General features: G+C 34.8%; 1 protein-coding gene across 1 annotated transcript in view; it reads left to right on the forward strand.

Annotated features, from left to right (window-relative positions):
- The window catches only part of MIB1 (mindbomb E3 ubiquitin protein ligase 1), a 118443-nt gene that overhangs the window by 35802 nt on the left and 66515 nt on the right, over positions 1-16126 (forward strand). Inside the window, exons 7-10 of the mRNA XM_036874225.1 lie at positions 1051-1234; positions 7471-7615; positions 9254-9387; positions 15426-15533. Of these exons, the coding sequence (XP_036730120.1) occupies positions 1051-1234; positions 7471-7615; positions 9254-9387; positions 15426-15533 (571 nt within the window). The remainder of the gene's footprint in view (positions 1-1050; positions 1235-7470; positions 7616-9253; positions 9388-15425; positions 15534-16126) is intronic.

A 16126-nucleotide genomic window follows, 5' to 3' on the forward strand; every position in this document is an offset into this window, starting at 1 on the left:
TAGAACGGTGGTTATGAAGATGGTAGCAGCATAGGAAAATGCTTATGTATAGGAAAGAAGAAATCCGAGTCCAAATTTGTTTTGATACAGTGATTACAAGGATGTAAGATACCCATACATGGCAATTTAAAACTAGATAATACTTTTATCCATGAGATTGGCAATGATATGGGAAAATAGTGTACTCTTCATAGAGCTGTTTGGCTCTATCAGAATTGTAAACAAATATATACTTTGATTAGGTGGTTCCTTTAAGAATCTCTAATGAAATACCCCCATGTGCACAAAGATGTACATACAGTGATGTTCTTTATAATATTGTTCGTAATAATAGTGAAAATGTGGAATTACTTTAAATGATAGTCAATAGGAGAATCGCTAAGTACATTTGTGTATATAGGTGCTATGGAATACTCTGTAGCCATTAAATCAAAATAAATAGATCTATATCTGTCACATTGAAAAATAAATGTTCCAGGATGCATTCTCTGAGAAAAAAGAAGTCACGGAATAATATATATATGTATATTATGATCCCATTTATGGAAAACAAAACAACTCTCTCTCTTATAACCATCACTCTGCATATTAATAGAAGATCTTCAGGGCTACGCAATGGAGTATTAACTGTGGTGTCTAGTGGGGTGGGGAATGGTGATCCAGGTGTGTTTGTGTGAAATGGAACTTTCACTTTTACTTTACATGTTTATGAAATGTTTTAATTTTTAACGAGTGTGTATTACTTGTTTTTTTGAGTGTGTGTTACTTTTTTTATAACAATTTTATAAGACATGCAAGTGCGAATAAATCTAGACAGAAGTGCTAGACAGAAGTGTATCATAATAGAGTGGTGAGATTATGGATAACTCTTTTCCCAAATCTGTATAATAAAATCATAAAAAGAAATACAAATCATTCAGGATGTAATTGTAAAGGATTGCTTTACACTGTTGATGCGTTATAAAGCTTTTTTCCCTGTAACGGTTAACTAAGAATTTGTGCTAAAATTAAGTAAACTTACCCATGTTGAATTTTGGCTTTGATTTTTAGGTGGACCTTCAATCCTGCTGTTCTCACTAAAGCAAACATTGTCCGAAGTGGGGATGCCGCTCAGGGCGCAGAAGGAGGCCCCTCACAGTTCCAAGTGGGTGATCTTGTACAAGTTTGTTATGACCTGGAAAGAATTAAACTTCTACAGAGAGGACATGGAGAATGGGCTGAAGCTATGCTCCCAGTAAGTACATATAAAATAATTTGGGACTAGGAAATATACCATGTTTATGTAGTTTTTAAAAGTTTTTAAAACTTTGATTTTAGAAACTAAATTAGCATAATCCTTTGAGAATTGTAATCTTCATTGGCAGCTTAACATATGTATGCCTTTTATTTTCTAACTTATTTCAGTTAGATTAGCCTGGGAAGGTCCAAAAAAGAGCTCTAGTTAATATTTTTTGATAGAGCTTTTAGTGGAGAATGTAATGTTGGGGTGAGGCAAAGAGGCTTCCTGATACTTCACCCCAGAATGAGAGCGACGTGCTCATCCAGCCACCAGCAGTGCTGGACCACCGCTGCTCTCCTCACTTGGGGGCATGCCTCTCTAAAGCTTAGACTGCAAGAGCAGCTCAGGACGTGTGCCTTCTGAGATAGCTTTGCTCCCAAAGAGCTACAGTTTAATTTTTTATTTAGTCAATCAATACATTTTTCGTCAAATGTTCAGCAGTAACAAAATAATTTGTTTGTTCTGCCCTCTTTTCATTCATCTTTCTCTTTCTCCATCTTTTCCTTGCTTCTGTCCTCCTGTCTCCTTCCTTCTGTACTACCTGTTCCACCCTGCCAACTGCCCTTAACTGCCTTGCCCTGTATCCCATTCCCTTCCACCTTGCTATATCCTCCTCTTAGCCCTCCACTTTGCCCACTCCCTGCTCCTGTCTCATCCTGTTACAAATCCTGTCTTCCCAAGTCCCATCCCATTTAAGCACCTCCTTCCTGTCCCATGTACCTCCCCTCCCACCCCCTTCATATGGCATCCAACCCACCCTGGTGTGTTGTCCAGTCCCCTGTCCTGGTCAACACCTTTTTCTCTTCCTGTCCAGCCCCAATTCCTGCCCCATTTGCCTTCTGCCCCCTCCTATCCTGTCCAGTCCCCCTTTCCTATCCTTCATGATGTCCTGTCCCTCCATCAGTCCATTCCTCCTTTCTGCCTTAGTCCTTCAGCAGATGTTTTAGCAGAAGCAGTGTGCCTGTTAGCCTTCAGGGATGTAATAGTGAACACAACAGAAAAAAAAAATCTCTGTTGTTGTGGTACTTTCATTCAAAGACATTTCATAGTTTGCACATGATGCTGACATTTTTTATTGCTTTAGTTAGGTATTGAATAAGTGATAGTTGTATTTCAGGACTATATTTTAGAATCATTATTTTTCTCCAAAAAGTTGAGTTCTGTATAATCCCTCTTTGTTTTGTTTGCTTTTGGTATTAAAGTTGGTTAAAAAAATGTATTAATATACTTCAGGCCTCACTATAGTGTGGTGTTACTCAAAATGTCATTTTTTGACGTGTTTTATAGGAGCTATATATACTATTTAAAATTATTTTATAGTCAAGATGTTTTTGTTTTTTCCCCTTATCAGTGACACCTTATAGCATCTTCCATCTGTTGAGTGCCCAGTTATTCTGAGCACTGTGCTGAATGATGTATACGTACATATGCAGCACATGCTATATATATGTATACACATATATACATAAACATACAGACTTTATTTGTCTTAGGAATATTATAAGTAGGTGGTGGTATGACATCCTTATTTTAAATATGAGGAAATCAGAACTAAGATAATGAACTGGAATTTGAACCCAAGTCTATATTACTTCAAAGCCTGTCTCTCATATTAAGCTGCTGTATAAGCAAAACCTTTAGGTAATTTCTAGAGGGCAGTACTGGGATCCCAGTAGTGACGATGTAGATTTGAATCTTCTCAAATCCTCATGATTAAAACAGTCAACAACTAGATTAGTTAGCATAACTAAAAAAGCTACAAACATCTGTAACAAAGCCAGGTGGTAGAATAGTCTTTTGAACCTTAAAATGTGAATGAGTAAAGATAAACCATTGACAGCTACAGGGTCTGCATCTGTGTGGCAGCAGAGAGAATTAATGGAGCATCAGGTGGACCTGAGAAGGGGGAAACTCCAGAATAGCTAATGAGTATTCATTGGTTAGTGTGGTAGATTAATGTGATAACAACAGCTGAACCTGGGAGGGCTCTTGTAGACTCCAGTTTGGGGTGAGAGCAATAGGTCCATGCTAAAGTCTGAAGGGACTGGAGTAGCCTGGGGCTATAAACTTTCCAAACCAACCAGCCAAATCTCCCTTCTAGGGCAGAGCCCTCCATTGAGGAGAAAATGCTGGGAATAGAAGCCAGATTGAGTAGGGTAGAGACAATAGGCACAAAGGAAAGAGCAAATCTAGGTAAAAGTTGGAAGGGATCATGGTCGAATCCCTATGCACTGTTATTATTGAAAAAGGAGAATAAGGAATAGAATAACTTCTCTACAGACAGATGAAAGTACATCAGAAAGATATGCACAGAAAACTAAAATCTAATAATTCAAAATGAGCTAAAAAATTAAGAAGATGATAAAAGACATGAAAGGATGAAATAAATCATAATTAGAAATGAGGTAGAACTTAGGAAAGAATTTTAAAAAATTCATTTCAGAAATGAAATAAGCTAAAAGCAACATAGAGCAAATAAATATAACAGATAATGCCTTAAGAGAAACAGAAGGTAAAAAGGAGGAAAATTTTTAAAATCAAAAAGATAAAATGTATTTGAGAGAAAGTGACAAATACAGAATATCTAATATATGTGTATTAGAGAATCCTTGCAAAAAGGAAAAAACAGAAACCAAAGTAATGGAATATAATAAATGCTAAAATTTGTAATTCCAGGAAAATTTACCTGAAATTGAAAGATTTGAAATTAAATATTAAAAGGGCACATTGCATACCTGGGAAAACTAACCCAGAACACCAAACACAGAGCCATATTCTGGTAAAATAATTGAATCTTCAAGAAAAGAAAAAATTCTTTGGGTATCTAGGAAAAAAGACCAAGTTACTTACAAAGGAAAGAAAATCAGATTGTTGTTAAGAAAAAAAATGTGATCTCAATGTTTTATGCCAGAAAACAATGAAATAACATTTATTTAAGGTGCTCAAGGAAAGAAAACATAAGCTAAGGATTTTATATATAAGCAAACCGACTTTCAAGTACTGTAAATGCTGTAGACTGTTGTGAAATATAAGAATCCAGAGAATCGAGTCCCCATGAGCCTTTTCTGAGTAATCTACTAGAGAATTAGTTTTAGAAAACCAAAATGACTGAAGAAATGTCAACTGAAGGACTGGTAGTGATCATTAAATACATATTTATTTATTGAACTAAGATTAAATGATAGTTATAAAGGAAAGAGTAGAGTTTATAATGGTTATATGATCTAACAACATGAAGTATGACTGTCAGAAAATGGGCTGGGAATGCAGAGAGGATATGGTAAGTTTAATGAGCTGTTTGATTGCATTTTAGTTATTAATTGAGACTATATAAAGTTTAATATAAACTTTATATTTAAAAAAGCAAACAATGGAAGGATTAACCATAAAATTAAAAAAAAGTTTTCATGTATAGAAAGGTAATATGATATGGGGGACAAAGGTAGACGGGAAACATCTTTGAATATGTCTTGTTTTATAGATTTGACTTGAAATCACATGTATTTTATACAATTAGAAAACAAAATTAAGTTCAAAAAGGAAACTCCCAAAAGTGGAGAATAAAATGAAACAAATGAACCTAAGTGTGTTTCCTGTTGGCTTAATCATACAGAGAGGAAATTCCAAGTGATTTCCAAACACAGTAGTTTGTCCTTATATCCTTATAGGAGGTCTATGCCCTTCAGAATTGCATGAAAAAAAATTTAACAATTTTCGTAAATTTATTGTTTGTGATAGTGTTGATATTGTTACTCTGAGACTGTTGTGTATGTAATATGACAAAAAATCAAATGAGCAGTTATATGATAATTCTAATTCTGTTATTCCCAATGACCCTGAGGACCAGAATTATCAGAGTGGCAAAAAGGAGATGCAGATGTAGTATAGAAGAGGTTAAGAAAAGACCCTGTAGGCTGGAATTTGAATTGCAAGAGTGTTGAAACTCACGATTTATTTTATCTTTGTTTTAAAACACACTGCGCCCCCCTCCATTTCCTAGCTCTGTCCATGAAAAGGCGTGGAAACAGTGACCATTCCAGTAACAATAACCAACCTTAGTGCCTAGATTATGGTCTCGAAATAGCCTTTCCCTCTGTGAAGAATCAGGGCTCTTTGGAGAAATGGCTCATTCTAGTTCTTTGGCAGGAAGTGAACAAGATGAGCCTCATACCAGATAGCAAGGAAGCTATCAAAGATTTCTAGGTGATGTTAAAAAGATCTAGCCGCCAATTCGAAGGGTTTCTTACCAAATACAAAGATCAATCTATTAAACTGCACCAATTAGTAAAATTAAGATTGGATGAATCTTTATAGGACGAATAACCCTGTTTCTTCAACAAGTAATTTGCAAAGAAAAAAAATGTGTAGGTTTTGTTAGGAACTTGATTTACACAAACTAAAAAAAATTGTCATTTGTGAGGCAATCGGAAATTTGAACACTGACTAGTACTTTATTTTATTATAGAGTTATTGATAATTTGGGATAGGTTGATAATAGTATTGAAGTTATATTTTAAGAAAAAGAGTTTACATGACAAAATAATACAGGAGGGGAGAATGGGTAGGGAAAACAAGATTGGCCATGAGCTGACAATTGTTAAAACTGGTTGATGGGTACATGAGGATTCAATATGCAATTGTCTATTTTTGTGTGTTTGAGATTTTCTGTAAAGAACAGTTAAGGAGGAAAAAAAAAAAGAATGCAGCCTCAAAGAGTTTGAGATGATGGTGGAAAATTCCAGGTGAAAGTATCTAATGAGAAGTTAAAATTGGTGTGTGTTTTGGGGCGAGGAGAGGGGTAAACAGGGCTGGAGTAGTATATTTTGAAGTCCTTGGAAGTAAGACGATAGTTGTCAAGTGGATTAAATTTCGAAGAAAGTAGAGTGAAAAACAAGGAATAAAGTTTGGGAGAATGAACAGACTTAGGAATCTGAAGAAGGAAAAGGAACCAGTGAGTGGAAAAAGGGAAGGAACAGGCAGGAAGATAAGGCTGTCATCCAGAAATCAAGGGAATATTTTCAAGAAGTTGGAGTCAGATGCTGTGGAGAGGTCAAAAGAGAAAACAAGTTTAAGGGCAGTCTCCTCTGTGTTAGGAAATAGTCAGATATTATCACTACTCTTCACCAGTTTTCTAGTGTTGTTATTGGCTATTCTGTTGTGCATAAGAGAATGGGTTTTGGACCTGAGTTTGAAATGGGGCTAATAAGATTACATAGCTTTCAGGATTTTACGTATTAGGTGAGTCAATACGTATAAAGCTCTTAGGACAGTACCCGCCACATGAGGGCTGCTGCTTCTGGTTGTGTTCCGTACCTAATTGGTCTTCTTACTCCATATATTTAATAAGCATGTTACTTCTACATACTTCTGTTTTGAAATCAGGCTTGATTCCAAAAAGGATTTAAACATAGATGTAAGCTTTGAGCCCTTTTTGGTTTAAATTGCTTTTTTTAGAAATCAGATTTTCTTTTTTTAGGCTAGATTGATGATGGTTTTGGACTACTTGCGTTACAAGTTCTCAAGAAGTATCTTATGAGGTTAAAAAAGGATTGGGGACTTCCCTGGTGGTGCAGTGGTTAAGAATCCGCCTGCCAGCGCAGGGAACACAGAAGATCCCACATGCCGTGGAGCAGCTAAGCCCATGTGCCACACCTACTGAGCCTGTGCTCTAGAGCCTGCAAGCCACAACTACTGAGCCCACATGCCACAACTACTGAAGCCTGCGCGCCTAGAGCCTGTGCTCCGCAACAAGAGAAGCCACCGCAATGAGAAGCCTGCGCACCACAACAAAGAGTAGCCCCTGCTTGCTGCAACTAGAGAAAGCCCGTGCGCAGCAATGAAGACCCAGCGCAGCCAACAATCAATCGATCAATCAGTCAATAAATTTACAAAATAAATTTACAAAAAAAAGGATTGAATATCAGAAACCAAGATTTTGTGAACTTTTATGAATAAAATAGATTGTCATGATTGTTTTATATCCTTGTGGAAATGTAGTTTTATTAAAATATTTTTAAAAGATACTCTTTAAAGTTTGTAACTAATAAACAACCCATTTGAATATGATTATCCTTTAAAAGTTTTTTTTATTAGGAATGAAGTAAAATTAGTACTTTAAATATGTAAAAACTGGTGATTGATTTTTACGGTATATACTTCAGACTTGAAGCATGAATCTAATTTTTTTTAAGACTTTAGGTAAAGTTGGCCGAGTACAACAAATTTATTCAGACAGTGATTTAAAGGTGGAAGTCTGTGGAACATCTTGGACGTATAATCCAGCAGCAGTTTCCAAGGTGGCATCTGCAGGATCAGCCATTAGCAATGCATCTGGTGGTATGTTTTGTTTCATGTCTCTCTAAAAGTAATGTGGTTTACATTAGAACATTTCCCAATTCCCCAATTCTTGTATACAGATAATGTCGTATGTGTTCTTGATTTTCTCATAGATCACATAACCTCACTTGAATATTAACTACCTTTTAGACTTTCGCTAAAGGTTTTTTGTTTTGGTTTTTTTTCTGCTTTTTTGTATGATGAACAGTCTTTGTTCTGGCTGAGGTATGCCCTGGAAAAGTTCCGTAAATATGTGCTTTTTCTTTGATATATCAAGGGCTTCTCCACATCAAATCTGAGATACCTGAAATTCAACATTCTTACTCCTTAGTCGGAAGTTTCGTTTTCTGCTAAAGAACCATCGCTTTCTTAGACTACTTTATTTTCTTTTTATTTCCAATATTATTGCTAGCCAATGGCTTTCTTTCTGGATATTTTTACATGTCAGCTATACTTCTTCTCTTGTCATTTAATAGGAGTTATATACATGCCACAATGAGTAGAAAGCTGTGTTGAGATGTGAGTATGCTGGATGCTTGGGTAGACTCATGCCCAAAATCTTTCCTTCTTATGCTCCAGCTTTATATATACACTTAGTTCATTCAACAGCAAATTACAACTTACTGTATGTGTATTGTTGTCATCCAGAAAAGAAGATAGAACCATAACTGTGAACAGTAAGAAAGTAAAGGAAAACATTGGGTGACCTCCAGTTTTATTTTATACTGCTTTCTACTTCTTTGCTTCTGTCTTGTCTTTCCTGCTGTAATTTGCTGATGTATTTGAAGTTTAAATCATGTGGTGTTATTTTTACCTTGAGGTTAGATGGCATCACAGTAGGCTGACTTTTAACAAATTGAAAGTGAAGGATGGTTAATATCCTTCTCTCAAGTAATGTGGACTGGGTGTTGGGCCTCTGCCCCACTTTGTGACTTCTTTCCTTTCCAGTAAGTAGATCCAAGAGTTAAGGAGTAGAACTGGGTAGATTTGCTACTGATAAATGCTATTTATGAAAAAAATCATATTGAAAGGGTTTATGTAAACATATCTCTGGTTCTTTCTTGTTTTAGCCAAAACCAATCAGTTGGCACCTTTGAAGTATGTTATTAACCCTTAGAGATCCATTTTTAACTGAAAATTGGTTTGTTCCTAAAATATTTCCCCAGACATTATAGAGATTATATTGCTTTTGAATCATAACCATTGATCTGTTGATCTAGTCTAAGATCTGTAACATTGAGCTCTGAGTGTCCATATGATATACGTAAGACCTGAAAGACAATTTGTATCATTATGATACTCCCATTGTAGTGTGTTCATTTATAATATCTTTGGTATGACTCCTGAATCTTGAATTATAGTTTGTATGTAACTCTCTTCTTTTTCTGAAATGTTAACTTGAAATACATGAATTGGAGTAAACTGGGAATAACTGTGGGCTCGAATTTAATGCAGCTTTATATGGTGGTAATTATAACATGCATGGGTAATATCTGTAGCATAGTACAAAAATAATATTAATGATAGAAATAATAAAAAAGGAAAAGTATGTATTGTAGGCATATGGGTAATGCTTGTCTGTTAGTAGTTAAGGTTTGAGATCCTCCTATATTAGCAGCTTTATTTGGTGCTTTACAGAAAGACTCTCCCAACTCTTGAAGAAATTATTTGAAACCCAAGAATCTGGTGACCTCAATGAAGAATTAGTTAAGGCTGCTGCCAATGGAGACGTTGCTAAAGTGGAAGATTTGCTAAAAAGACCAGATGTGGATGTGAGCATTTTAAAAATTATTTTGAAGCATACACAAGAATGGAATAGTTATAACGAACCTTATACTTCAACAGTTATTAATATTTTGCCACATGTGCTTCATCTATTCCTTCTTGCTTGTTTTTCTAAGGTATTTTAAAGAACACACTGGGCATCACTTCTTCATTGTGCATTTCTAAAAGATATTGACATTTTCTTAATACTGACTTTTTAAATTTTATGATTGACAAAATTTACTTTTAGGTTTTTAAGTAGTAGTGTCCTTTTGGGAAATTCAGTGAAATTTTCTCATATAAATGTTATCTTATTATGTTTAAAAATTATATTTTAGTAAATTTTATAAGCAATTTTCCATCTCTCTTTTCAAAACATTTAATCTAAACTTTTTCCCTCCCCTCCTTATGAAAATTGACTGTTTCATAGTTTATAATGCAGGTGAATTAGGGGTCATGCATTTTGTGAATCTTAATAGTTTATGTTGTAATTTTACCATTTACAAAAGCCATATTTTAAACGGGTTCAAAATTTAAATTTTGGTTCTCGCTTAGTCATCCATTGGCTTTGTCATTGCTACTATTGTGGCACCAGTATGATGTCAGTACCAGCCAAGAGACTGTAGGTTGAGTGTCAATTTGGATCATTGTCACTGTGTAGTGAGGACTTTTGTTGCCACATTTTTGTGTGCAAGTATGCTAGATAGTTTGACAAAGATCAGGTCTGTAATTATAAGGTGTAAACATCTTACTTCTATGATCTCATGTGGCATTTTAGGTTTATTAGAGATCAGTTGCAGCAGCATGACACAGTGGTTCCTTGATTGGTTATGAGCTATGTCACAAATAATTTGTTTCAGATATTAAAGTTTTTTGTGTTTGGAAAGTAGAGTCAGACTTCTTTTATATTCAATCAAGCAGATTTACATGTTATTGTACTTAATTTTTTCCTTTATTTAATTACTGATTTATTTTAGTTGTTTTTTAGAATGTCATACATTCTAAAAATTTCAAGGGAAAAACAGTTCTACAAGGTTTGTTATGAAAAACAGCATCTCTTTCTCAATCTTATTTTGCTTTTCTTCAGAGGCAACTATTTTCACCTCTTTCAGCTGACTTTCTTCATATACTTACTTCCACATCTTTCAATAACGTATTTCTATTGTTATTTCTTGATTTTTATGTTTTAGGAGTTATCTTTTGATACCTCTCCGTGAAGGTGAGGATTCAGCTTTCTTTTGCCACCTCCAGCCCATCCCCACTACACACATACACACCTCTTCCAGGTTCTTAATGTGGTATTATATTGTATTGTAATTTTGTTAAGATTAAAATTAATTGTGCATGTTATTATTCAAATGACATTCACATCTAAGCTGTGGAGGATACTAGATTGTGTTTTCTTACACAACTTTTTGTTTTCCTTGGTGTTCATAATTGTTCTTTAAAAAAAAAACTGAGGTGTATTTTACATACAGTGAAATACATGGATCAGTTTTGACAAATGCATATACCCACATAATCCACAGCCTTATTAAGATGTAGAACATTTCGTTCGTTCCAAAGAGTTCACTTGTAGTTTTTCCCCGTCTCTCTTAATCCCAAGAGATAATCTAAAAATTTTTTCACTTATTAGTAATCTATATTGTTATAATTAATTCTTCTCCAAAATTCTCTCTAATTGTGTAATCTGTCAAGAAATTCAGGCACATCAGGTATGTATTCATTTCATCTTCTGAGAGAGATTTCTCTCAGTGCCTTCTGACCTGTTCCATCTGGCCAGGTTGCTCTCTATGCCTGATGCCCATTTGGAATGTATCTCACCCATCATCCTGGAGGTACCCTTCCCCTCTCTCCTGTGTTGGATTTTTTGTTTTCTGTATCCTCTGTCCTTCTCTTTCAAAGTTTATTCCCTCTTTTGTGAAGTATAGCTTTTAGTAGCTTCTTCAGAAAAAGAGTGCATGGGAAATAGACCTTCAATGTATATATTTTTTAACCTTACTATTAGGTTTTAGATGGGAATAGAATTCAAGGTTAGGTATTATTTTCCTTCAGAATAATCCCATTTTCTTCCAGCATTCAGAATTGCTGTTGAGAAGACTTATTAAGCTATTCTGATTCCTGATTGATACTGCCTGTGAGCTGTTTTTTCTTTTTTTCTTTCAAGCATGAACATCTCTTTTTGTCACCAGAGTCTGAACTTGTACAGTGTTGTGCCGTGATGTGGATCCGTTTTCATCCATTACTTTTAATGCTTGATCTTTTTATTCTGGAAATCATGTCTTTCATATTTGGGAATTTTTGATCATTTTTTATTTTAGATTTTATTTTTAGAGCAGTCTTACAAACTAAAATTGAGAGAGGTACAGAGATTTCCCATGTATTCCCAGTCCATCCAAATGCATAGCCTCCCCCATTATCAACATCACTTGCTAGAATGGTACATTATTTTACTGAGGATGACCTATATTGATATAATCACCCAAAGTCTATAGTTTACCTTAGAGTTCACTCTTGGTGTTGTACCTTCTGTGGGTTTGTACTAAGGTATAATGATATGTATCCATCATTATAATATCATACAGAGTATTTTTACTGCCCTGAAAGTCTTCTGTGGTCTGCCTATTCACCTCTTTTCCCCACCCCACCTCTGGCAACCACTGATCTTTTTATTGTATTCATAGTTTTGCCTTTTCCAGAATGTCATATAGTTGGAATCATACAGTATGTAACCTTTTCAGTTTGGCTTCTTTCACTTAGTAATAGGCATTTGAGTTTCTTCCATGTCTTTCCGTGTCTTGATAGCTTCTTTCTTTTTAGCGCTGATTAATATTCCATTGTCTGGTTGCATCAGGGTTTATCCATTCACCTACTGTAGGACATATTGTTTGCTTCCAAGTTTTGTCAGTTATGAATAAAGCTGCTATAAATGTCTGTATGCAGGTTTTTGTGTGGACGTAAGTTTTCAGCTTTCTTTAGATTAGTACTAAGGAATGTGATTGCTGGATCATATAGTAAGAATGTGTTTCCCTGATGATATATATTGTGGAGCATCTTTTCATATGCTTATTTGCCATTTGTATGTCTTCTTTGGTGAGGTGTTTGTTCAGGTCTTTGGCCCATTTTTTAATTGGGCTGTTTTCTTAATGTTGAGTTTTAAGAGTTCTTTGTATATTTTGGATAACAGTACTTTATTAGATACGTCTTTTGCAAATATTTTTTCCCAGTCCGTGGCTTGTCTTCTCATTACCTTGATATTTTGTTTTGCAGAGCAGAAAATCTTAATTTTAGTGAAGTTTAGCTTATCAACTATTTCTTTCATAGATCATGTCTTTGGTGTTGTATCTTAAAAAAAAAGTCATCACCATACCCAAGGTCATCTAGGGTTTCTCCTATGTTATCTTTTAGAAGTTTTATAGTTTTGTGTTTTACATTTAGATCTGTGATCCATTTTAAGTTAATTTTTGTGAAAGGTGTAAAGTCTGTGTCTAGATTCATTTTTTGCATGTGGTTCCAGCAGCATTTGTTAAAAAGATTATCTTTGCTCCATTGTATTGCCTTTGCTTCTTTGTTAAAAATCATTTGACTGTATTTATGAGAGGCCATTTCTGGCCTTTCTGTTCTTTTCCTTTGTTCCGTTTGTCTGTTCTTTGGCCAGTACCACACTGTCTTGATTACTGTAGCTTTGTAGTAAATCTTGGAGTCAGGTAGTGTCAGTTATCCAGATTTGTTCTTCTTCAGTATTAAGTTGGCTATTCTGGGTCTTTTGCCTTTCAATATAAACTTTAGAATCAGTTTGTCAGTATCCATAAAATAACTTGCTGGGATTTTGATAGGGATTGCATTGAATTTATGGATCAAGTTGGGAAGAACTGTTAGTCTTTCTATCCATGAACATGGAGTATACTCCATTTATTTAGTTCCTTGATTTCATTCATCAGAGTTTTGTAGTTCTCCTCATGTAGATCTTATACATATTTTGTTAGATTTATACCTCAGTGTTTGATTTTGGGGGGTGTAATGGTAATGTGATGGTATTGTGGTTTTTTATATACATTTCCTTGATTATTAGTAATATTGAGCATCTTTCTATGTACCTGTTGGCCTTCTGTATGTTTTCATTGGAAAAATGTCCATTCAGATCCTCTGCTCATTCTTTAATCAAATTGTTTTTCTTGCTTTTGTGTTGTATGGGTTCTTTATGTATTTTGGATATTAACTCCTTATCAGATATATGATTTGCACATAGTTTCTCCTCTTCAGTAGGTTGCCTTTTCATTTTGTTGATGATTTCCTTTGCTGTGCCGTGATATTGTTTTCAGTTTCATATTCTACTTGTTTGTTAGTATAGGAATGCAATTGACACTTGTGTATTAACCTTGTATCCTCCAACCTAGCTATAATCGCTTATTAGTTCCAGGAATTTTTTGGTCTCTTCTTTCAGATTTTCTACATAGATGATCATCTGCGAACAAGGACAGTTTCCTGTCTTCCTTCTCAATCTGTATACCTTTTATTTTCTTTTCTTGCCTTACTGTATTAGCAAGGATTTCTAGTATGATGTTGAAAAGGAGTGGTGGGAGTGGACCTGCTTGCCTTATACCCAATTTTAATAGGAAGGTTTGGAGTTTCTCACCATTAAATATGATGCTAGCTGTAATTTTTTTGTACCTAGTCTTTTTCAAATTGAGAAAGTTCCCCTTTATTCCTTGTTTACTGAGAGTTTTTATGATGGGTGTTGGATTTTGTCACATGCTTTTTCTGCATCTATTGATACGGTCATGTGATTTTTCTTTTTAACTCTGTTCATGTGATGGATTATGTTAATTGAGTTTTGAATGTTGAACCAGCCTTCCATACCTGGGGTAAGTTCTACTTGGTTGTGGTGTATAATTCTTTATGTACTTTTTGGGATTTGATTTGCTAACATTTTGTTGAGGATTTTTGCATCTGTGTTCATGAGAGATATTGGTCTGTAGTTTTCCTTTCTTGTAGTGTCTTTGTCTGGTTTTGGTATTAGGGTAATCTGCCCTCATAGAATGAGTTAGGAAGTTTTCCTTCAGCTTCTGTCCTCTGAAAGAGATTGTAGAGAATTGGTATAATTCTTCCTTAAATGTTTGGTAGAATTCACTGGTAAACCCATATGGGCCTGGTGCTTTTGGTTTTCGAAGTTAATTAATTATTGATTCAGTTTCTTTATTCGACACAGGCCTTTCACATGGTCTGTTTCTTCTTGTGTGAGTTTTGGCAGATTGTGTCTTTCAAGAAATTGGTCCATTTCATCTAGCCTATCAAATTTGTGGGCATAGAGTTTCCAGAATATTCCATATTATCCTTTTAATGTCCATGGGATCTGTAATGATATCCCCCTTTTCTTATATTAGCAATTGGTGTCCTTAGCCATTTTTTATAAAAGGTTTTATGGATGGGAGTGAATGTAGTGGGATTAAGGAATTACACTTAGACTTGGGTGTATCCATGAATAAGTAATGCATTTACATCTGAAATGAAGAAAAGGTTGGTTGAAAATTACTGCTTTATATTAGAACAGTTGTGTATAGCTACCCTGGTAACTCATTTATGTATGCTTCATGGTAGTTTGCTTACCATTAGCATTTGGTTATATTGGCTGAATTGAATTTCTTTATACTGTAGCAGACAGTATCTTTCCTAAAGGTTTTTCCATTCACCTCATTGCTTTTTCTTCATTGAAACAGACTCTGAGATTTAATAATTCAAGTAGACATATACATACAAAACGAAGGTAACTTACTTCCCTTCGTCCCTTCTTCCCCTCCTTCTTCTATTTTCACCTTTGCAGACTGCCTAAAAGTTCTTTCATAACTCTTTGAACAATGGAAATTTCATGTATCCCTCCCTAAATTAGAGAAACCAGTTTCTGGTGATCTATGCTAGGATATATAGAACACCAACCTAAATTGTTTTCATAGAATCGTATAATTTGCTGGCTTTAAACCCACACTGTATGTATATATTGGCTCTTTCTGATTTGTGACATTCCTTCATCCTTTCTTTTTTTATTTAGGTGAATGGACAGTGTGCTGGTCACACAGCCATGCAAGCTGCTAGTCAGAATGGACATGTTGACATTTTGAAGTTACTTTTGAAGCAAAATGTGGATGTAGAGGCAGAGGTAATTAAAACTAAGCTTAAAGAATATTTTAAGTAAAAATTAATGTCCTAGAAATGGTACTTCTTATCATGAGATAAGATAATATTAACCTAAGGCTCTTCTGATTGAAAAGAAAAATTTGACAAAAGACAGCTCGAAGCATTTTGTGTTTTTCTGTGATCGCTCAATATTCTAGGCATAACCCTAAGTGAAGATAGTTGAGTTTCCCTTTGCTATGGTAGGACCACCATGTTGTTGGGAGCCCAGTTGGATTTACCCATGAGTCATGCTGGGGAAATAGAGGGAAGAGGAATATAAATCATGTGCGGCAAGATTTTTCCTGATATGTGACACTCAGAGGCCTTTTGTTGTTGTTGTTGTTTATCTCCTGAGGGAAAAAGTAAACTAGAATTTGTTTAGTCTTTTTGCTTCCTGATCTTTATATGGGTTTTTGAAGATTTTTACAATGCATGTTTATTGCTCTATGTGTGTATGTATATGTGCTTAATTTAGAGTATATTCTTATTTATTTACTTATTTACTTATTTATTTACTTATTTATTTACTTACTTATTTACTTATTTATGTATGTATGTATGGCTGTGTTGGGTCTT

The sequence above is a fragment of the Balaenoptera musculus genome, chromosome 14, assembly GCF_009873245.2.
Source record: "Balaenoptera musculus isolate JJ_BM4_2016_0621 chromosome 14, mBalMus1.pri.v3, whole genome shotgun sequence".
In the NCBI taxonomy this organism is placed as follows: Eukaryota; Metazoa; Chordata; class Mammalia; order Artiodactyla; family Balaenopteridae; genus Balaenoptera; species Balaenoptera musculus.